Source organism: Acomys russatus, chromosome 8, assembly GCF_903995435.1.
Source record: "Acomys russatus chromosome 8, mAcoRus1.1, whole genome shotgun sequence".
Lineage (NCBI taxonomy): Eukaryota > Metazoa > Chordata > Mammalia > Rodentia > Muridae > Acomys > Acomys russatus.
The window spans coordinates 27,550,502-27,574,499 of record NC_067144.1 but is presented as its reverse complement, the minus strand read 5'-3'; the positions used below and the strand labels follow the sequence as shown (position 1 = coordinate 27,574,499).

At 41.6% G+C, this 23,998-nt stretch overlaps 1 protein-coding gene across 1 annotated transcript in view; it reads left to right on the top strand.

The window, feature by feature from the left end:
• The window catches only part of Gramd1c (GRAM domain containing 1C), a 69,434-nt gene that overhangs the window by 33,228 nt on the left and 12,208 nt on the right, over window positions 1-23,998 (top strand). The window contains exons 8-11 of the mRNA XM_051150554.1: window positions 5,264-5,382; window positions 9,111-9,243; window positions 12,818-12,983; window positions 19,626-19,763. Coding sequence (XP_051006511.1) covers window positions 5,264-5,382; window positions 9,111-9,243; window positions 12,818-12,983; window positions 19,626-19,763 — 556 coding nt within the window. The remainder of the gene's footprint in view (window positions 1-5,263; window positions 5,383-9,110; window positions 9,244-12,817; window positions 12,984-19,625; window positions 19,764-23,998) is intronic.

The window sequence follows — 23,998 nt, the reverse complement described above, 5'->3', positions numbered from 1 at the left end:
AAAATACCAACATTGCAAGTTTAATTATATTACTACATGATAGTCTGCAGGGTACAAATGTGCATTTTCATGTTGTTCCACCATCACCACCATCATTATCATCATCACCACCATCATCATCATCACCACCATCATCATCATCACCACCATCATCATCATCACCACCATCATCATCATCACCACCATCATCATCACCGCTCTTATCATTATTGTTGCCTTTTGGTTGGCAGAACTGCCGCACCTGTCTTCAGTTCAACCATCCAAGGCAGAACTTTGGACAAATCCTTCATTGCCAATCATGTCTACTGTCATCAAGGTCCTTATCATTCACTTAGATGGCTCTTTGTAACACTAATCTATCCCTGAGGCTGCTGAGTAGAGTTTTAAAAAGTGTCTTTTGGGAGCACAGCTCTAACATTGTCCCTTTTCTGCATGAAACCACGGTTTCATCTCTGGCTCACCTCTTCACACTTCATTCCACAGTGTAAACAGCACGTGACCCTGCCTGGCACACAGCTCTGCGTGACCCGGCTGTCCCTGCAGCCTCCCAGCACACACACTTCACCATAGTGACCTAAGTGCCAGGTGGCCTCACTTTGCGGATGCTGGCATTTGCCATGCATTGCTTGTCACATGCTCATCTTGACCTTTCAACAGTGTCTGGAACCTTTGCCTACTTCTCCATGAGGAAATGGGATTCTTCTCTTTGTTCTTTCCCTGAACCTTTTCTGATGACCATTCCCCGTCTACCTACCCATTGCATCCTGGGCTTTCTTAAGGGTCCAACTTTTGAGGGGGGCTTCTATTTTCACCTTTAAGCATACTAAATTTAGCTATCTATCTACCAGTTCTGTCTACCAGTAGGCTTGTTTTTCTCAAGTGATTTTGTAGTTGCTGAAGGAGCTACATGAATACTAATTACAGATACACTTTGGTCAGCAAAGGAAGTATGCATACCTATGGTTTCAACCGATCAGAACCCAGTACAATACACGCGAGTTTCACAGTGGAAGCCAGCCTCCAGTGTACCTCCTTCCTAGGAGGGAGTAGAATTTTTTCTTTCAGTGAAGATAGGGTCTATTATGTGGCTCTGGCTGTCCTAGAACTCACTATGTTACTATATAGATTAGGAGATCCACATGCCTTTGCTTCCTGAATGCTAAGATTAACCATATGGGGGTACACAGGAGGGAGTAGAATTCTTCAGTCATTCTGGTAAAGCAATCAGACTTTAGTATTCTCAAGAGTTTGTCTTTGTAGTTCATAAAGCAACATTTGAACTGTCTGTACACTTAACTAATGAAGAGACCTGTTAGAAATTAGGTCGTTTTGATTCCTCACTTAAAACATTTCTTCTTGGGACAAATTAGAATTGACAGCTGAGACCCTCTGTCCTATTTGTTATAGTCCAGGACTCTGCCAGACAATTGTTCTGAATGAACTAAAGGCAGAAGTATTTTCAAGGGAAAGAATTATTGAGTAATCAAGACGTCACCTTAAACTTTTCAGTGACGAAAGACATGCTGCATGCTTTACCGGAATAGCTGGCTCTTCCTGCTGCTCCCTGACATTCCATTTCTGGTACTCAGGAGGGTAGGATCTCGGCTAGCTATAGAGAGTCTGATGGGGGTACTGGCCACTGCTGAAGTGGTGTATGAACTGACATTAATGGCTTGCTAGGGTTGACTTAAAAAGTATTGTCATGGGGAAATTGTGGAAGTTTTAACATAGTTATTTTTCAAGTGTGATCAAAACAATATTGCAGTAGGCATTTTACATTAGTTGAGCACAGGTAGGATCTTTTCATTACTTTCCGTCTCTAATCTGTGTATAAAACAGAAGAAATTAGGAACTGTCCCTTTAAAGCAATGCTTACCTAGCCTCTTCCAATGGGCGTGGCCTAGGAACCTGTAGAGTGAGGTGTGACTTGAGCTCGGCAGTTTGACCAGCTCCAGGCTAAGAGGGCTACAGCCCAGAACCAGGAAGCGACTGCCCAACTGAAGCTTCAAACTGCGCTCGAACTCGGCTTTTACATGGCAAAATACCTCATACCAGAATAGCAAATTGAAGTAGTGATTTTGCGTAGCTGTTATATAAAAAAAAAAAGCAACCTGAAGCTGTACTGTGGATAAAGACTTCATAGAATACGTAGAACACAAAGCTTTCTGGGCCAGAAATTGATCTGCTGACTTTTGACTCCTATCTGATTACTGCTTGGTTCACATTTATTTTACTCAAGTATCTGCAGGCTGAAGGCAAAGCCTCCGCTCCTTTGCAGGTAGGTGGTCAGCTTTCCTGTACAATTTGGTCATTTGTTGTTGTTGTTGTCGTCTTTGTTTTAAGGTTCGACTGCTCAATACTGGAAAAGTTTCATCTATCAAGCTGGACATATCTGAGCTACGTGATTGTCAATATAGCCATGCTTTTGTGACAGCCAGACATCCTTGCAGAAATAGTCATTTTTAGCAAATCAGCAAATCTACAACAATGTGAATTAAATGAGTTTTGTTTTGTTTTCCATTAACCAACTATGTATTTACATTTAGCTAGTGGATAAAGATGTCTGTGGAAATTTCCTTGCTGACTTGCTTAGACAGCGGTCTCTTCTCAGGGTTTGACGCGCAGGTTGCATTTCTTCCACGGCTTCCGAGTGTTCAGCATAGATTCATTTGCTTGCTTTAGTTTTCTCTTCAGAAACATCTGTTATTTCAAAAAAAGTTTTTGTGAAAGGGTAATAATCTAGCGCGGGTGTGCTGAAACACTGTCTTTGTGTGGGAGCCATCCTTTTGTGACACGAAAACTGTTCCAGAGATGAGATCTTTGGAGGACTTAGTCCGTTCGCAGTATGAAGTACTGTTGTGAAAACAGAGTCTTACGCAGGCAAGTCCTTTTAGGACCAAGGACAGTTGTTCCTGAACTGTCACTAATGGGCCTTTACATTTTTCTCCTCTGGATATTCTACATGAGAAGACTTTGTCCACTAAAGAGACAGATCTAGTAAATTATATTACAAAACGTGTTTTCTAGGTGTACAGTTTTCAGTTAGGGCTCTCCAACTTGAGATTTCCACTCCAAGTTAATACAATTAGCTCCAAGCAAAGAGGCTCCCCCCGCCCCTTTAGCTCCTTTATTGTAAGCATTTGGATATTTTTGACATTTTGAAATGTGGATAACAACTTCTGGATTGTCATAAACCATTCTTGCGGTCATCTGGTCATCTGGGCTTGGCAAACTGGGAGACAGCTGTCAAAAGCACAGATGTTTCCTTTTAAATCCCTGGTTCCACGAACCGTCATCTAGTAAAACAAGGATGCACAGCTGGCTGGTAAGAGGGAGCAGGAAGGAGCCGTCATAAGGACTAGCAGGGCTGAACTCAGGGTATTCATACATTCGACCCCCTTAAATGTCTCCATAGTCCACGTCCCCACTTCTGGGCTGACAGATGTTCGCTGCCTTCCTGACAAGCATTCCTTCCACTTACACATTCCCTCTCCTATTGTTGCCTTCCCCCCATCTTTTCTCATTTCTCTTTCCCCACGTCCATCTTTCCTCCAGCTTACCCAGAACCCTTGTCCACTGTGGACCCTCATCTGGCCACCCTGGCCTTAGTAATATTTCCTTCCTTTCCACTTCTGTATCTCATTGAATCTCCCAGCCCATTAGTACATGATCATACGTATCATCCTTAAGAGTGCCCTATATCACTTCAAATATATTAGAAGTACTTAATGCTGAGATTGTTTTTGTGCCCTTAGGGTCTAGTGTGTGCCACATATTTCCTTCCCAATAAATAGCTGTGGAATGGCTGAAAGATCTTGTTGACAGTTGCTTCAAGTACCATGCTGTCTCTCTCTTTCTTACTTAATCGTATAATTAACTGTAATGCTTCTAGAAACCAGTCTGTTAGCTACTATAGAAAGATGGTTTTGTTTTGCTGTATAGTTTACAGTTTGCTATATTTGGTGATTAAGATTTTTTTACTTTCAGCTGGGTGGTGGTGGCTCATGCCTTTAATCCCAGCACTTGGAACACAGAGGCAGGTTGATCTCAACAGAGAAACCCTGTCTCAAATTTTTTTTTAATTTAAAATTTAATTTTGTGTGTGTGTGTGTGTGTGTGTGTGTGTGTGTGTGTGTGTGTGTGTGTTGTGTGTTGTATGAGATGCCCATGTAGTCTAGAAGGGAGTGTCAGATCCTTCGGAGCTGGTGACCTGTAATTTGGGCGCTAGGATATGCATTCTGGTCCTCTGGTGGAGCAGTAAGAACTCCTAACTACGTAGCCATTCCTCTGCTGTATTTGGTGATTTGATCACTGACATGCTTCCTATAAAGAAAACAAGTTGGACCTTATTAAAAATAAATTAGTATTCTGTACATAGTTTTCTTGTATTTTATGTTTTAGGAAAACAGTTTCGAGCTCACTGGTGTACTAAGTTCTAAAAATACTTAAACTATTCAGATATAATAGTGAACTAAAAGTTTTGATTCTGAGTTGACATTTAGAACTCTGAATGGTGATGCTAGGATGTGTGGATTTCTGACTAGTAATTGCCAGAATGATGTTACACACGCACACACACGCGCACACACACACATTATATGATACTTTAAGCATCTTTACTTCACATGTGCAATAGCTACTTCACTGCACACTTTGGAAACCCACCATTTAGTCTCAGCTACTTTAGAGTATAGCTTGAATCCAAGACCAGCCTGGACAACCCAGTTAAACCCCATCTCAGGGAAAAATGATTTATCTGTTTATCTAGTTATTGTACCAACTTTTTATTTACTTATTTATTTTTAATCTTTTACCTGCGTGTAAGTCTGTGCACCACTCGTGTGCCTGAGATGGCCAGAAGATCCCCCGGAACTGGAGTTATAGACAGGTGTGAGCCTTTCGGGTGCTGGGAACCAAACCCAGGCCCTCTAGAAGAGCAACCAGTGCTCTATCCAAGGAACTCTCTTGTAGCTCTCTTGTATTGTCTCTTATCAGATGGGCATAATCAACTCTTCCTTTCAGCACTGGAGATTGAGATCAGAGAATTGTGGGTGCTACCCAGTTCTCTACCACTAAGCCCAGCCTTCATTAACCCATTTTTTCTAGAAAACAGAAAATAAGGAGAAAAATAGGCCATCATCTACCACAGCCACACCTTGAGCACTCCTGCCATGCCTCTTTTGACTTTGGCCTTTGTGCTTTGAATTACTGCTGTGTTATCTGCTGTATTTTCCAGTACTCATCAATGTTTCCGTTATCTTAGAGCCTGACCAGACAGGAGTTCTGGCAACTGCTTCAGCAGAACTATGGCACGGAGCTGGGCTTAAATGCTGAAGAAATGGAAAACTTGTCATTATCCATTGAAGAAAATGGGCAGCCAAGGTATAGTGAGGTGACCCAAAATGTCAAGATGGACTATGAACCAACTGTTAAAATGGAATTACTTTAGGTTTTTTTAATCTGAATTTCTATTAATTGATCATTTAGTGCAGCTTTCATTTTTGTTGGCAGAGTGGGGTGCATATTGGGAGAGACCCATTTGCTAAGTTGGTGAGCAAATGTGGGACATGAGGAAATATTAACAATGAAGCCATGACTGCTAGGATTTTCTCAGTTTAAGAAAGCCTGTTTGTTAAGGACCTGGAGCAGGAACTGGTGAGATATCTGAGCTTCTGGAGACACTAGAGCAATTTGGGGGATAGGGTGGTTTCATGACTTTTCCTCAGGGACTCACTAGTATGGTGACATGTGCCTTGTACTCAGTAAGTGTTGATCACATTAGTAAAGGAGCTGATGGTGCTGTGGGAATGCAAGCGACGGTAACGCAAGGGTCATGCGGTGCCACACTGTGACAAAGAAACTAATAGAGAACGGTGACTTTGACAGCTATTCATTAAAAAGCGTGACCACTTTATCAACTGTATAAGCAAACATGTGCCTCATCCAATGCTATTTGAGGCCATAGTCATAAAAAACGAGGGTAATACAATAAAATGCTGTAGCAGACATTATGTTAAGTGAGAGAAGCCAAGAGCCAAAGACCAAATCTTGATGTTTTCATTGTGAGCCCAGCCATTAATGGTTGAGCCATCTCTACGGCCCTCCAAATCTTATAATGTAAATATGTTGAAAGTCTTTATACATACACAAATATTTTCTTCCTCTCGCAGTCTTCTATTCTGCTGCTCCAACCTATATTGTCTCCGTTTACATCAATATTTTATAGTCTTTTTCACATAGCTGCACCATGCATATTTCATTACTTTTCTGTAAAGTTCAAGTTTTTCCATTACATTGCTGGCATTATAAAGTTTACTAGTATTCCTTAGGTACCAAAAACTGTGTAGAAATCAGCTTACTAATGCAGACAGCCTTGGGTTGTAGTCAATAATGTCTGCATTGTGGTTTGTAGCTGAGCTATCTCAGATGAACCTTTGGACATTTCCAGTCCTCCGTTTACTCATCTGTGAACATGAGGCAGATAGATCCTGTGGCCTTCAAGGTCTCTGCTGACTTGTGAACTCTGTAGCCTCTGAAGCAGGAACAAGTACATATATTGACCACATATCTCGTACACACTTGAGGTCACAGTGAAGCTGCAGTCTCTTCTACTGGTGACCGTTTTCCAAGGAAATATGTAGCAGGATCCTCATGCCCAATTCTCCCCTTGCGCATACTTTATCTGAAATCAGCAAGTCTGTTTCAAACCTCAGCTCTCCGTGTTCTTTTTCTGTGTCCTCATCCTTGCTCTCCCTCTGTTCCTTTGCTCTTACCTTTCTTTCCTTCATCCTTAAACCCTTGAGATCTCCACATGTAACTGGTGAGCTATTTCAAGGCTCCTTTTCTCTCCTGGTCCCCACGGAGCCCCACATTTCTGCCTACACAGGAACAAGCTGGCAGCAGACCTACAACCACTGTTTGGGCAGAGTCGAATAGGGCATGTGTTGATTAGTTTTATGTCAGCTTCACACAAGCTAGAGCCATCTGAGAGGAGGGAGCCTCAGTAGAGAAAATGTCTCATAAGATCCTCCATAAGGTAAGGCATGTTCCAAATTAGTGATTGAAGGGAGAGGGTCCAGCCTGTTGTGGATGGTGCCATCCCTAGGGTGGTGGTCCTGGGTTCTATTAGAGGGCAGGCTGAGCAAACATGAGGAGCAAGCCAGTAAGCAGCACCCTCCAGGGCCTCTGCAGTAGCTCCTGCCTCCAGGTTCCTGTCCTGTTTGCGTTCCTGTCCTGAATTCGTTTGATGATGAACAATGATATGGAAGTGTAAGGCAAATAAACCCTTTCCTCCTCACGTTGCTGTGGCCCTGGTGTTTCATCACAGTAGCAGTGACCCGAACTGGGGCAGGAGTGTAATACTTTTTAGCTTTTTCAATTCATCCCCTGGGATGACATTGCATAAGACGTTAGGCTGATGCTTTCTGTAACTCTTTATGCACATGCAATCATTATTACATGGGAATTGTACTTGACGCTAGAGTCCTGGAAGTTAGATGAGCTGAGCCCTTCTGTTTAATAGCTGACCCTGAAAACAAACAAACAAACAAAACCAAAAAACAAACAAACAAACAAACCCTAAAAGCAGATCTTAGAACATGTGCTGTAGTCTTCATCCTCCAACCATCCAAAAGCTGTATTTTTATGTACTTTTATAACTTATTCCTGGGGCTTGTCAGCAGCAATGGGGCCTGAGGAGCCCACACCAGGCTTAGGGACTGAGCTCAGGTAAAGCTGGATCCTCAGCACAGAAAAGAGTTCTAGGACAACTGAGAGGAAAGCGAGCTTATGAAGTAGAGAGGAGAGACAGGAGCTAGTCCATGCTTATACTTAAGCCCAGGGTGGGGAGGGGAGCAAAAAGAGAGACATGGGGACAGACCTACGAGGAAAAGGAATGCATCTAAGACATGGGCGTGGGGCTTCTCAAGAGAGCCGTGCTCAGTTTTCTTAACAGAGGATTTATGTCTACACAATCCTGCCGTTTGAAAAGTTATGTTGTTTAAAGGGTATAATGTACCACAAGGCTTAAAGATAAACAACATTTAAAAGTTAAGTAACATTTTAGAAATTAAATAAGACTATATAGCCGGGTGTGGTGGCGCACGCCTTTAATCCCAGCATTCGGGAGGCAGAGGCAGGAGGATTGCTGGGAGTTCGAGGCCAGCCTGGTCTACAAAGCAAGTCCAGGACAGCCAAGGCTACACAGAGAAACCCTGTCTCGAAAACCAACCAATCAACCAACCAACCAAACAAACAAACAAAAACTATATAAGTAGGCTTACTTATTTCATTTAAATTATTTCTTTTGTAAAAGAAGCTATACTGTGACTTTATGTGGTATATTGCTTAGACTCAGGGCTGAGAGGAATTCCTAGCAGCTAAGCCTTAAGCCATAAAAATTCCCATCCTCAATAAGCATTAGGACCTAAGGTGGCTTGTTTAACCATCCTTATTTGCGACGTCTTTTGGAAAACTAGTACTATCTTTACAGGCAGGTGTTTTATTTTGTTGAGACAGGATTTGTGTAGCCTTGGCTGTCCTGGAACTCTTTGTAGACTGGGCTGGCCTCTGCCTCCTGAGTGCGAGAATTAAAGGTGTGTACCACCATGCCAGCAGTTTTGATTTCATTATTTGTGTTGAAGTTTCTTGACTCTCCACTAAAAGGAAATGCACACTAGATCTCAGAGTGAGGGGCCTATTTCCCTTCCTTCCCACATTGCCTTGTTCTCCCTGTCTTTGTGTCCTGCCTCAGCCTGGCTGGTGGCCATTGTATTGAGGCAGAGGAACATCCACCTCCCAGAGGGGCTGGTCACCTCCTGGTTACTAAGTCAGAAGCCAGACAGGTAAAACTGCCTAATGGTGTCAAATGGCACCCGACTTAAACATCTTCCTAATACTGTGAAGCTCCGTGTTTTTACAACTCAACCTTAAGCCTGTATGGATTTGCATATAAACAAAGTCTTCAAGCTTGTCATAGTTGGAGCTTGCTACATCTTAACAAATCTACTCTTTGTTGAGGAGATTTAGATTAGCCAAGACCTCAGAGAGGAGCACGAAGGGCTGTGTGAATGGAGGTGACCTTGTGCTTCTGCAATGCCGTGTTTCCACAGAAGTCCAGGAAGAAGCAGTGTGGACGATGCTGGGGAAAGAGACGAAAAGTTCTCCAAGGCCATCAGCGTTACACAGGAGTCAGTCAGCCGAGTGTCAGAAACAGAGTCACCGGATGGGAACTCACAGAAAAGAGTCAGTATATGCTGTTCCTTAACACTTACAGCTGAGTCGGATACGTGCGAATCGTAACTTCAGATCAGATTAAAAAATGCAATGTATTCCTGGTGTGCAAAAGCATGGGATGTCTGCCTGCTACCCTATTTTAGGAAGAGAGTTTAAGTCTCTCAGTAGGAGAGGTTATATGGGGAAAGTTGTGGTGTTCTTCAAAGATGACTCAGGCACAGAGCCACCAGCAGGTCCCTGAGCGACATACATTAAAACAGCAAGTGCCATTTAAAATGTAACAAGACAGGGAGTTGGAGTGAGTGAGCAGGACTTCCCCAAGGGTGGCAAACGTGCTTGTTCTGAGGAAAGAGCCTTTGAGCGCAGGCTGGGCCGCCGGGAACACTTCCTTACTAGAGCTGACCGTCTAGCTAACAGTGGAGCTGCTTAGTTAGCTGGTGAGCATCATTTTTTTTCTAGTGTCATAAGTGTATTAGTTTTAAATTTTACTGAATTTCAATCACTTGGAATTACAATTTTTTGTTTGTTTTTTTGAGACAGGGTTTCTCTGTGTAGCCTTGGCTGTCCTGGACTCGCCTTGTAGGCCAGGCTGGCCTTGAACTCACAGTGATCCACCTGCCTCTGCCTCCCGAGTGTTGGGATTAAAGGCATGTGCCACCATGCCTGGCACGATTTTTTTTTTTTTAAGGCAGAGTCTTGTCATGTGTCTCAGACAGACCTGGAATCTGTGAACCTTCTCCTTCCCCACAGGCATTTCCAACCACACTGTTGTTACTTGGTACTCAGTGTGCCTCCTCTGCCAGTGGCTGCCCCTCAGAGGGGCTTGTGGCACTTTAAACTGACCAGCAATCTCTAATGCTTCCTTTATTTCTGGCATAGCAGCGTGTCCCATGCACATTCGAGAGCTTTCTGCCGCAGGCAATGGCATTTTTCAGATGAACCTTTTTTTTTTTTTTTTTTTTTTTTTTTAGTGAAGAACATGGTATTTAGAGACCATCTTGGAAGAGCCGAGTGCTTCAACACAGCTCTTCCCATTTGGGGCCTCCAGCTTGATTGGTTGGGTTTTAGAGCAGCTTTTGGACCTCAGAGTCTGCCTCTGCCCCATGCTAAGGGCAGCATATTAAATAAGCGAACTGCTTGCGTCTTGTCTTTGTTTTCTCAACTATAAAGTGAGAGCGATAACTCATAGGATTTCTAAAATAATAAATTGTGAGCAATTCCCAGCATTTGTTAAGTGTCCTAAAACCATTCGCTTGCTGTAATTAAAAGTGAGCCTGAGGCCTCCTTCAGCCCGAGCAGGAACTTCCCTTTTCCCACAGCAGCCCTCCCAGGCTGCTTTTTCTTTGTTTTAAGCTGAAGTTAGTTGAACTGATTTTATTGAACTGTTGTGTTGCTGTTGCATTAAAAGGATTTTTCCCTGTAAAAACAAAACAAAAACAAACAAGCAAACAAGAGAGAGAGAGAGAGAGAGAGAGAAGAGAAGAGAAGAGAAGAGAAGAGAAGAGAGAGAGTGAGCCTACCTGTAGTTACTAATTTTTTTTTTTAAACCCTCCAGGAGGCTCCTAGCCATCTCCTCTAGGTAATGTTGGGGGAAACACTGACATAAATGTATTCGTGTGGAAGGCCCCTGAGTTCCACGCATCAGCCTACTTTTATAAAACCAACACATTAAGAGACACCTGAGGATCTAGTACTGTGCAAGGAATGTTGCTTTAGAAGCTGGTTTTTGAGTGTGCAACAAGATGGGAGACTTCCTGCAGAATCATTGTCCACTGACCAAAGTCCAGCTTTGAGGAGTGGCCTCTCAGGACTCTAGGCTGTCATCACTCCGTCCTACCTTCCCCAGCCTTGGTGGCTCCTCTTGGGGTACTTAGCCTGTTTGCTCTTACTTCTAGTTCTGCCCCTAAAAGAAGTTGCCTATTCTTAGTAGTGAGTGGGTATAAAATAGTACAGTGGAGCATCCCCACTGCTGCCCATGTTTAGTCCAGAGGTTTTTGAGCTTTGAAGCTGAGTCTCTTTCTAAGGAGCATTATGGTGAGATTTTCAGGTCTTAGAGACCAGCAGATACTCTCTGTTTTTCACTTTGTTTGATTTCTTTTTACTTTCATCAAATTGAAAGTAACAAAAATCAGAAACATCTGTTTTCCAAATGAAAACATGCTTGTTATAAAGTTAATATTCCTTGTAAAATACAGGAAAATATCTAGAGATAAAAAAAACAATACAAATGCCAATAATTTGTTACTTTTCTTTCTCTTTCTTTTTTTATAATTTATTTTTATGTTATGTGCATTGGTGTTTTGCCTGCATGTGTGTCTGTGTAAGGGTGTCAGATTTCCTAGAACTGGAGTTGCAGGCAGTTGTGAGTCACCAAGTAGGTGCTGAGAATTGAACCTGGGTCCTCTGGAAGAGCATTCAGTGCTCTTAATTAATCTCTGAGCCATCGCTCCAGCCCCATTGATACTTCTCGTATGGATACTTATCTGTATTCCTATCATAGGGACTATAATTTAGTTAACAAGAGGCTAAACACAAGGTGGAGCTCTGCTTGGTTGTTAGAGAGGCCTTGGGTCAGCTAAGCAAGCACATCGCTTCCTACTGTGGAGCTCCCAAATATATCAACTCTAGTTTTGCTGCATTCTCTGCTGAGGAGTGAGGTCTCTGAGTGGGGTGGTCTGACTCTGTAATAAAGTGTGTCCTTGGTCGCAGTTACCACTCAGCTTCCTGTGCCCTCCTGGAGCTGAGAGTGTTTAGCGCTAGGCAAGGGTCTTCTAGTGTAGAAAAGAGAAGGGCTGGATGTATGTTTTGTGTGCTCTTCCATCTGTGCACACACAGACAGTACAAAAAGGAATTGTCTGCATGGTTAATACAAGTTCTACTTATCTTACTAAGTATAGATAGTTCTGTTTGAATTGTAACATAACAATAGCATTTATATTTAATGTCCATCGTTTACTATATCTGTCTGCCATTACATCTATCTCTTCCTATAGAAACGACATGTCTTTTTATTAAGCATGCCCAGAAAGTATACACACCATGCTTTGGTATATTTTAGTTCCTTCTGTCTTAGTCTTTTATGGTAGGACCAGCCGTGATCGTTGGGAAGTTCATCTCTCCGCACTGCACTCCTGGGTGACTTCTGTCTCTTCATGGTTTTCCATTTCTCTTTAGTTATTGGTTTGGAGAGCTGGCTGAGAGGTGGGCATGGGCTAAGGAAACAAAACTGGGTTTGGCTTCTCTCTTTTGTCCACCCCAAAAGACCCGATTGTTCCTTATGTTTGTCTTCTGTCCCCTTTGCTTTCTGCCCCAGTCACTCACATGCTGTCAAGTTCCTTTGAATCTTTTATAAGATATGCTTCATAAATTTGTTGTTCAGTACAGTGTGAGAACGCTTGAGGAAGGCCTTCCTGACCGACTGACATTTCAAGAGTAGCATTCAACCTTAACAGAATGCTATAAGTATTTTTCAAAAAACAGCATTTCAATCTTTTACTCCTCATGTTCATTATTAACGTTCTTACTGTATGGCCTATGCCTCGAGTCAGTTTTTTACTTTTAAACCACATTTTTTGTCTTTTAGGGATTAGGAAAAGAGGAGTCCCAGGGTGAGAAACATGTGAAAAAAAGTCCTTCACTAGCTTCAGGAAAGAGGCTAAGTCGGGTGCCCTCCAAATCCCTGGACTTGAATAAAAATGAATATCTTTCTCTGGACAAAGGCGGCAGCACTTCAGATTCTGTTGACGAAGGTAAAGAATTTATCTTAACAGCATTCCAAGCATGCCTTCTGATGTTCACCCTTGTGCCAGTGTGTGTGTGTGTGTGTGTGTGTGTGTGTGTGTGTGTGCGCGCGTGCGCGCGCGCGTGTGCAGAGTGAGAATTTGATTGTGGCCGCCTCGCACTATAGAGAACCAGAAAAGGACTGAATGTGTACAGGGAATGGGCAACCAGCTGTCAGGCTGACCCGTCTCTGTTTCCTCAAAAGCCGGGTGTTTGGAAGTCTCCATTAGGTTGACCTAGGATCCCAAGCTTTCAAGGTTAGGGAGTTAGGCCATGGTGAAATATCTCAGGGCAAGCACAAGGACCTGAGTTCGAACCCCAGCACCACACGACAGACCCAGCATTTGGTGGCCGTTGGTGGTGCAGGTTTGCACTCCCAACAACACGGAGGTGGAGACGGACAGACCCTTGGTCTCACTGGCCAGGCAGCCTAGCATAATCAATGTGTTCCAGGCAAGACCAGGTCTCAGAAAATAAAGTCGGTGTCTCCTCAGAAACAGCACTGAGGGTTGTCCTCTAGACTTCACAGACACATGCACACATGTGCACACACACAAAACAGTACCAGTGAAAAAGCAAGTCTGTTTCTAGAAAGCCTGTATACTGCTCCTACGTCCTGAGATAAGACATTCCCTTGTTAGTGTATTTAGTCTACCTCTACCTATAGAAAAATAAGAAATTGAGAGTTTTGGGTTGAACACATGTAGCTTGCTGACTGTACAGAGGCTGGATTGAGGACAAGATCTTTGAGTCCAGCGTTCTTCTCATTTAACTAAAGTACTTCCCAAGCTGTTGTTGTTGTTGTTGTTACTATAACTATTATTATTGTCTTGGGTGGCTGGCTTGTAGCTCAATTTTTAATTTTGTTGAACTCAGAGATCCTCTTGCCTCTCCCACTGGGATTAAAGGCATGAGTACCATGCCCAGCACTTCCCAAGTTCTTTTTTTCTTTTCTTTTTACAAAGGGATATCTGCTGGGTGAGGTGGCACACACATCTTTAATCCTAGCATTTGGGGAGCAGAGAGTTCCAGGCTAGCCAAGGCACATAGTGACACCTTGCCTCAAACAAACAAACATCTTAACAAAAGCTCTGCAAACCATATAATGAAAGCAAGTAGTCATGGCAGGTGCACATTCTGAGATAAATATTAATTTAAATTACTGTGTGGCTTCCAAAGGAGGCAAAATTTCCAGAAAGGAACTCTTTTAAAAAGATTATTTTATTGCTGTTTCTTAGAAGATTATTATTCCACTCATTATGGGATGTAGCTGCATGCTTTTCACTATTGTTATATTTTAGAATACTTTGAGAAATACTTAAAAATAACTTCGAAGGCAGAAGCATGGTCACATCTCCACAATCACTTCTGAACTGTTTTTATTAGAGTCTGTGTCTATTGAATTTTTAAAATTTGAATTCATTTTCAAATGTTTTGTTTGTTTGTTTTTCAAGAAAGGTTTCTCTGCATAGCCTTGGCTATCCTAGATTGTCTTTGTAGACCAAGCTGGCCTCAAGTTCTAAAAGATCAGCCTGCATCTGCCTCTGAGTGCTGGGATTAAAGCTGTGGACCACCAGGCCCAGCTTTAAATAACTTTTAAAGGAACAGTCTCTAGTTGAAACTTTTACAAAGAGAACTGCTAATAATATTCTGTATGGTATTTAAAAATAGTTTACGAGACCAGTGAGGTGACATAGTCAGTAAATGTGCTTGCCACCAGCCAAATAACTTGAGTTCATTCCCTAAGTCTACATAATGGGAGGAGAAAACAGACTCCTGAAAGTTATTGTGTATGATAGCCCACGTGCCCTCCCCACAATAAGTAAGTGAAATGTAAAAAATAAAATAAATTATTTGATTTTAGAAGGCCAATAAATTTAGCTAGACTAACAATGACGAGCAATAAGAATTTTTACCAAAAAGAAAGGCCTTCTGGGTATCAAACATGCTATACTCTGGCTAGTAATCTTATTTTTATGCTTTATATTGTTGCCAGGATCAAAAGATAGCAAGCACCCTTTCTGATATCCCTACTGTAGTAACATAGGGGGAATCAGAGAGCAAGTCAGAGAGACCAACACAGTACCCTGAACACTGATGGAGGCCGAGTTAGAGGATAACCCGCTGCCATGTGCCAGAGGTTAACAGGACCGTTGACTGAGCTGAAAATGAGGCTGACCTACTACTCAGTCAGGCCAGCCACCCCCTGTAGAGGCCGAGGGGAGACCAGCTGCTGAGGGGACCTAGGCTTCATTAGACAGGACAGACACGTGCTAAGCCTGCCTGGGCTGCTCCTTCCGTGCGTACACATTACCCTAGGAAGCATGGGCCGCCATAAGAGATACCACAGACAAGAACAGTGTACTTCCTCATGATTCTATAGCACGGAAGTCACAGATCAGGCCCAGCAGAATTGCTTTCTGGTGAGGACGCTCTTGCTGGCTGCGGATAGCTGCCCTCTTACTCTTTCTTTGCGCATGCCCAGGAGGAAGGGAGGGGGAAGAGGGAAGCAAGGAATAGTTGAGAATATAGCAATGGAAAAAACAAACAAAAAAACCCACAAACGACATTTATGGGAGGCTTACTGGCAAGCCATGCTCCCTGCTTTCCCTAAGTGCTCATAACCAGTGGGATTATAAGAAATCTTGGTTGAAAATATGAAGAGCACTGGCTCTGGCACTGAAGTCAGTGTAGTGGGCGCGGTTAGGATGATGAGTGGTGCAGCCTTTCTGGGCCTCTTGCTTTGGGCAGAGTTGGTATGAATTAGTCATGTGCTGCCTGGCTGAATTTAGGACTCTGGGAAGATCTATTCTGGCACCCAGTGGCCAAATAGGCAAGTGACACCAGATCAAGGAGTTATTTTCTGTTTGTTTAAACCTGTTCTTAAGAACTGTCCTTAAAAAGTCATTTCATTAAAAGAGTTCCTAGAAAGGCAACATTAAAACCCAAAAGCTGATCCCTGAATGTTTCATGGTTCTTCTTGCTGTATGTAATTTTCCTACTTACGTGTAATAATATAAATATTTATGCCAATAAAATATTAAAAAAAAAAAACAGCAAAAAACTCAAAAGCTGCACACACCCATCTAGGAGTGAAGGAAAGACAACAGTGTGTGGCTACTCTATGTGAGCCCTGGTCACTGTGCCCCTTATTGGGGCTTCTTTAAAAACTGCTTGGGTTGGCAGTGAGCACTTACATGCTGTTTCCCCTAGTGTTCCTAAGGTGTTGGGTTTTTATTTTATTTTATTTATTTGGTTTTTCGAGACAGGGTCTCTCTGTGTATAGCCTTGGCTGTCCTGGAGTTGCTTTGTAGACCAGGCTGGCCTCAAACTCACAGCAATCCACCTGCCTCTGCCTCCTGAGTGCTGGGATTAAAGGTGTGTGCCACTACGCCCAGCTGGTGTTGGGTTTTAAAATTTAAATTATCATTAGATAATAACTTGAGTGCTTCCACTGAGCTTCAGATCTCAGGCCCATGAGATCTTTCAGGCGAGTATGATGATGCATCTGGGGTTTTTGGTTTTCTTAAGGTTGTAAAACCATGAAGACACTGGAGGGAATGAACTAGGGAGAAGATGGGGAGAGTCGCATGAAGTAGAGCAGCTGGGGGCTGGGGGAGATCTCTTTAAGGCACACAGTGGTTAGGTTTATTTGTTGTTTGAAGAGAATTGGAATGTCCAGAATTCCATAAATGAGTAATCCAAAGATGGAATAATTTATTTTGTTTATGAATTTCCTTGAGCAAATTTGCATGCAGAATATATTATTAATTTCTGATGTGGATATAATAAATTGTACTTTCATCAGCCATAATTTGGAATCTGTCACCCAATGGGGCTTAAGAGAAACATGACAATACTGTATTGAAGGGTGCACAGAGTGTAGTTTTTCCATCTTCAATATGAAGAAGTAGCTCACTTGTGAAAGGTTTTAATTCCAGGGCTCCTTAAGAGAAATGACTGCCTCTAGGTGTAGGAAAAATATCAGATAAACTTGGCACACATTGCATTTAATTTTAAAATATTTGCACAGCAGAAGAAAATCACTAGAGTGAGAAGACAGCCTACAGAACAGGGGGAAGGTCTTGGTCATATCTTACAGGGGTTAATATCCAGAAGACAGTTTAAAATTGAACAGCCAAAGGGCAAGTCAATTTAGTTAATAAATAGACAAATGAGCCTAAAACCACAATTCAAATAAAAAAGTACAAATGGCCAATAAATACACATGAAAATCTTCACCATTCTTAGCTCTTGGGGAAAGCTGCTTTGATGGGTTAGGAGTGTAGTTCATCTGTTTGCGTACTTGCCTAGAACACGTCCAAAGCCCTGGATTTGGTCCCCAGCATTGCATAAAATAGCACATGGTGACACAAACCTGTACTCCTAGTAATGAGGAGTCAGAGGCTCAGAAGTTCAAGGTCATCGTCAGCCACATAGCAAGTTTGAGGCCAGCATGTGCTATGTGAAACTGTCTCAAAAACCAGACAACCCCCCCCAAACCCCAAACCCAGCCAACCCACCAAAACCATTATATCCATCTCACCCCAGGCAGAATGACTATCACCTAGAAAACAAGCTGGGCGAGGTGGTGCACGCCTGTAATCCCAGCACTCGGGGAGGCAGAAGGAGGCAGATCTCTGTGAGTTCACGGCCAGCCAGGTCTACAAAGTAAGTTCAGGACAGCCAAGGCTACACAGAGAAACCCTGTCTCAAAAAAACCTTAAAAAAAAAAACAACAACAACCCAACAGATATTGGTGGGGAAGTAGGAGAAAAAGAAACTCTATGCACTGCTGTTGAGAGTGTGAACTAGTGTTTTCAGAGATATATGCCTCCCTCCCTTTATCACTGTGCCATTCACAACAGCCAAGAGCCTTTTCCACCTTTGTAATAGTCTTTGCCCCAAACCCACTATTCTAGTTTGTTCACAAAAAAAACTCCAGACAAGCCCAGATTGAAGGTCCTTATGTAAAATGGCCTGACCAGCACTCTTTCAGGGTTCAAGAGCATAACAAAGAAACATGTCATGAGAAGGTACCCAAGATTAGAGCCGACTAAAGAGATTGGGTTGAACCCCTGTATGGAGAGAATTTTCTGAAGAAATTCTACCAAATCACCTATAGTTGTTTGCTTCCATTGTGAATCTTTGAGTTATTTTTTTTTTATCATAAACATATACTACTTCAGTGTCAGAGAAAGCTCTTTCCCAAGCCTAGCAGGGGAGGCTGTCTTACAGAACCATAGTAAATTGCCTAATTTCAGTGATGCTTTCCACGCTGGAGGAGCTCTTTGAATCTCAGTGAATCGTTTTGCCTATAAATAGTGTTTTTACAAGAAGAGGGTCAGTCAGTGTCTACATGGTATTTGTAAATCTTTTACACACAAATCAGTATCGAGGGAGAAAGCAGGAGTGGGGTGGGGCAGGGCTGTGCTCTTCTGGTTTGTAGAATATTGCTTCTGTTTTAGCGCCCTGCTTCCCAAAGGTTAACATTGACAGCTGCTTTGCACAGCTAAGCCTTGGAGCTTGGCTTCTGAAGGGTGGAGCTTGTGTCGTGGTTTCTCTTTGTATGCTGGGGGAGGATAAGCTCGAGACAGTAAGGAGTCACTGTCCTTTATCATTAAGTCACTAACATTCTGTGTTGGGTTGTTTCCACGATTTTCGTCATATACCAGGCTTTTTTCTATTCCTGCCCTTTTTCTTCTCTATTTTTGTTTTTCCTTTTTATAGTCTTTTCAGTTAAACTCTTTCTGGCAATGTAAAATGAAGAATACTTTTTTTGCGTGGAGTGGATTCAAATTCCAGAGCAGTTGCTCCTGATCTCGACATCTTGGCTGTTCTCTCTGCCACAATTTCCTCCTCCTTAGGGGAAGATGATGATGTCACTTCTTCCAAAGGACTGTATAGGCTGAGGTGTGTCAGTGCTGACGGCGCTTAGCACAGGGTCTGACTTATAGATGACTGTGAACACGGGCTGCTGTGCTGTTTCTGAGAAACATCAGAAGAGGTGAACAGACCACAGTTCATTGGCTGCTGTAATTTTCAGCAGATCCTTAGCTGTCAAGTTCCCAGGGGGAGCAAGTGCTGGTCCACTGGATGTTATTCAGCTTTGAAGAATACTTTTTGGGAGGAATCGTTATTCCCTCCTTAATGTAGAGTGTTGAGAATACACTATGAGGAGAGTGACCCTTGTCTGGGGCAGCCAACAGTAGCCAAGTGAACGTGTTAGTGCAGGCAGCTCATAGAACCACTGGGGACTTCTGTATTCAGCGGCATGACTTGAAATGGCCATGGTAGATACTGTTTCTTTTTATCCCATATGAGACATTTATTTGCATGGTATCTTATAAAAGGAATTTGATATTATCCCAGCTAAGTATTTATGTGTGTGTGGCTTTTAACAATTGAATACTGTGATCCATTTAGTCAAGTATATATGCTTATACTTAATATATATTTCCAATTTGTAGTTTTAGAGATCTGAGGTAGGATGATCACATTTGAAAACTGTTTTGTATCAAGACCAAACAAAACACATTCCCTCCCCCCTCCAATATTGAAATTATCTTTCCTTAATTTATCTTCCTCTGGTTTGTGTTTTCTTCTTCTAGAAAGTATTCCTGAAAAAGACCTTCAAGGAAGACTTTATATCAACCGCGTCTTTCACATCAGCGCTGAGAGAATGTTTGAGTTGCTCTTCACTAGCTCACGTTTTATGCAGAGATTTGCTAATTCTCGAAATATAATAGGTTGGTGCTCTGTTTCTTGCCTAATAACACATTTGTGAAGATTTTCCTTAGAGGGTTGAAACTGATATTGTCTGGGGAGAAATTAAATACACTTTGATTTTAAGATGTTTGATTTCAAAACTGGGATTTAAATGTTGGGTTAAATTTGCATGTGTACAATAGAATTGTTTAATTAATTAGGTAAGCGCTACTTAAAATTAGATTTATACCTTTAAAAACTGCAGTTGTTCATTCGTGTCTCCAGTCAGCCTTGCTGAACCCTATTTGAAAGGGTCCCATTATGTGACAACTGGATGCAGGTAAAGTGCAAACTGAAGTAACCACTTGGCCTGGTAGTATCTGTTATAGCTATGAATTCCTGGACTCAGTTCTTTCGCTCTGAGGTGCACATTCAACAGCAACGGATGTGTGTGCACTCTCAAAGGCACTTACTGGGATTATGGGAGTATCATTTATGACCTCAAACATCCATCAGTAATAGAGTAACAAGCTATCCAATTTTCCACAGAAGAATACCATACCCCAGCACAAACAACAGCGAACTCCTGCTGCTTCTAAGTAACCCTCACAGACACAGCGTTACGCACAAGAAGTTAGACACCAAATGTGTGCACTGTGTGATTCATTTGCAAACGTGTGAATGTCAGTGGCCGTTGCCATTGTGGAGGGTATACGGGTAAAGCCGGCGAGGCTGCTTTTGGATACAGAAAGAAATTTTATGGATTAGTCTGAGTAGTAGTGCTTAGGTGCGTTTCCTTTGTGAAAATGACAGAGCTGTGCCCTTTTGATAGCAATACCTATAATATAATGAAAACATGGAGTCTTATGTAGGGAGCTGATTACACTCGCAGAACAATTTCACTGCTTAGACAATAAAAGTTCTACTTTATTAAATAACTCAAAAAATTTATAGTAAGTTTAAAAATAATTTACTTAAAATGTTTCAGATATTTTGTTAACTTTGGGATTCAACAGTATAAAATTAGTGGTAGACATTTGTAGAAGGTAAGATCAGCAAATCAATTCTATAAGAATTTTGTTAACCATTAATTTATCTGAGATTTTACAAAGGCACAAGATCCATGCTATCGACACCAGGTCCAAAAATGAATGTTTTCACTCAGGGTAGAGTAGCAAAGAGACTCTGTTGGCACGGCCTGATGATTATTTCAGGAGGTTCATGACTTTAAGAATATTTTTTTCTATTTCCCATTAAAATTGGTGTATCTAGGAGATGTACATTGCCCTCTGTTCCTTGGCTTCTATTTAGTATTTTGTATTCCTTCTGAATCTGGTTTGTACTTTGCTATTCTCTGGGGAGTGGGATCCCTGTGAAGAGCTAGGCTATGCATTGCTAAGCAGTGTCTGTTGATGTGGTACTGTTCCTTTTATGGTTATGAAGCACCACAGGCATTAAAGATTGGTATGAAGTAAAGTTTGCTTCTTGGAGCACAACTGCATTTGTTGTCTAATATCTAGCTGGCTTCAACATGGATGATTATATCCCCTCTCTGGTGTCATAAACAGCTTTGGGAAGAAAAGGCTTCCAGCTTACTCAAAAGTCTGAACAGTTATAGACACAGGGTAGACCTAGAGTAAATCAGGAGGCTTTTCTCCAAAAGATAATTTGTTCATGACTGTAAATCATCCTGTTAACTTAGAACCTGCTACCTGGTAACTAAAGTTGTCTTTCTCTTCCTCATTCTCCTCGTCTTCCTCCTCGTCCTCGTCCTCCTCCTCCTCTTTCTTCTTCTTCTTCTTCTTCTTCTTCTTCTTCTTCTTCTTCTTCTTCTTCTTCTTCTTCTTCTTCTTTCTCTCTCTCTCTCTCTCTCTCTCTCTCTCTCTCTCTCTCTCTCTCTCTCTTTCTGTCAGAGAACAACTTGTAAGAGTTGTTCTTTCCACCTTGTGAGTTCATGGAATCAAACTTGGATTGGCAGGCAAACCTGCTGTAATGGTTTGAGTGAAAATGTTTCCCACCAGATTTACATACTAGCTCTCCAATTGGTGGCACTGTTTGCACAGGCGCTGTGGGACTTTTAGGAGGTGTAGTCCTACTGGGGGGTGTATGCCACTGAGGACTTTGGGTCATGGTATTTTATCCCAGCAACAAAATAAGTAAGACATCTCTTGAGCCATCTTACCAGCCTCATAGATCTAATTTATTTTGATAAAGAACTTTTAAGTTGGCAGTCTCTTTAATTTCTATTTACAGTTGCATGCCATTACTTCTAATTAAAAACTCAATTTAAAATATTTCTCATTTAGATAAATGTAACCCTTCAGAGAAGGTACATGACTAGTATAACATCCATATTTCCTTTATCTAGGTGTCTCAGATTTTACAATTGTGATGAAGTGTATATGATATTAAGGAAGCAAACAGTTCAGAGATATTACATACATTCATTGTAATGTAGTTATCACTGCATGCATCTCCAGACCTTTTCATCAACCCAAACAGAAACTATGAACCTATAAATGATAACTCTCTGTTTTCCTTCCCCAGTTTCTGAGGGACCACCATTCCATATTTTATATTTGTGAATTTAACTACTCAGGCTATTTCATAAAAATGAATTTATATAATATTTGACTTTTACTAAGTCAAAGTGTTACACTTAACAAAATGACTTCAAATGCATCCATCCTTGAGAAGATACATAGCAAAGTTTTACGCCTTTTAAAGGCGTAATTATCTTCTGGGTACACATATATAATACCATATTCTGTGTATTCATTCATCCATTAATGACACTTGGCTTCTTTATAGCTTTTAGCTACTGTGAAGGAAATACTGCCCAGGCCATTAATAAGTGAATATCTACTCGCGCCCCCCCTTTGATGTCTTCGTGGTGTTTATTAGTTGTCTGGAAGTGGATTGTTGCATCACAGAGTAACTTTGTTTATTTTCTTTGAGGCGTGCCCAGTTCTGTATTCTAAGATTACACCTTTTTACAGTCCTACTGGCAATGCATAGAGACTCCAGTTTTTCCACACAATCATCAACACTTGTTCCTTCTAATTTTATGTAATAGCCACCCTAATGGATATGAAGTTTCACCAATTTAAATTGTTTACAAAAACAAAGCATTCTTAAAGTATGCTGAAATTCCTGTCTTTATTATTTTTTTTTTAACATTAATGCTACAAAAATGACAATGTGTCCTTTTGTCTGCTGTTGTTATTTTCTTACAATTTAATTTTTGATATTTTACCTAATAAAGATCTTTCCTTCGGTATGGAGGACTGACACTTCCAATATGATGTTAATCAGAGGGTGTTCTTGCAACTGATAGTTCAGTAGGTCTGGGTAAAAAGCCAAGTGTTCCATGCATGGGGAAATAGAGCTTGATTGTTGCTTTTTTTTAATAGTATGGAATTTTAGTAACAGGATTCAGAGATAACTTTTGATCCTGTGTCTTTTTTTATTATTATTTATTTATATTTTTATTTTTTAACATATACATTTATTTATTACACATAAATAAAACTTGATCCTGTTTCTGATTGACAGTGGATTATTTGTGTTTTCCTGGAGTAAGCTGACATAGGAACAAATAATCTGAGAAAGTACTTTGAAATTAAGTGGATATCTCTTTTAAATGAATGTCTGAGTGGTAGACTCTCTGGTGGGTGATGTTGCCTTTTGAAATACAGTTGTAAAGCTTCCACAGATACTTAAAGGCTTTAAGACCCTGCCTTAAACCTCCAGGCTGGCCCCGTACAAAAGAATCTGAACAAAAAGGGCTCCGTCTTCAAGCTAACCCTTTGGTGATAGGAGATATGGAACAAAGTAAGGCTCCTGCAGTAGGAAGGCTGATGAAGCACCCAAGCCCACCAAATAATTATCATCCATGTCCACTCGTGATGGTGGCATGCATGGTGTAGTCAGACTTTGAATAGAGCTCACAGTACGTTCACCTATAATGATTTCCCCAAATGGAGCTGTGTTTTAAGGCTATGTTTCTGTGTGAAGTGCGTTGTACTCGTAATAAGAGGGAGTAATGACCACGATCTAAGACATCTGTCACCTTACCTTGATTAAACACTTAGCAGATAAAACACAGCCACTATCATCTGTGACATCATCTCTCCACTAGCAGGTATTAAAGTCTCATTGTTGAATAATGACAAATGTCTTTCAACATTTTATCTTTAGTGATGGCATACTCAAGTGTTCCGTTTGTGTTTCCTCCCTCTCTGCCCCCAGACAGAATCTTTTTATATGGCTCAGG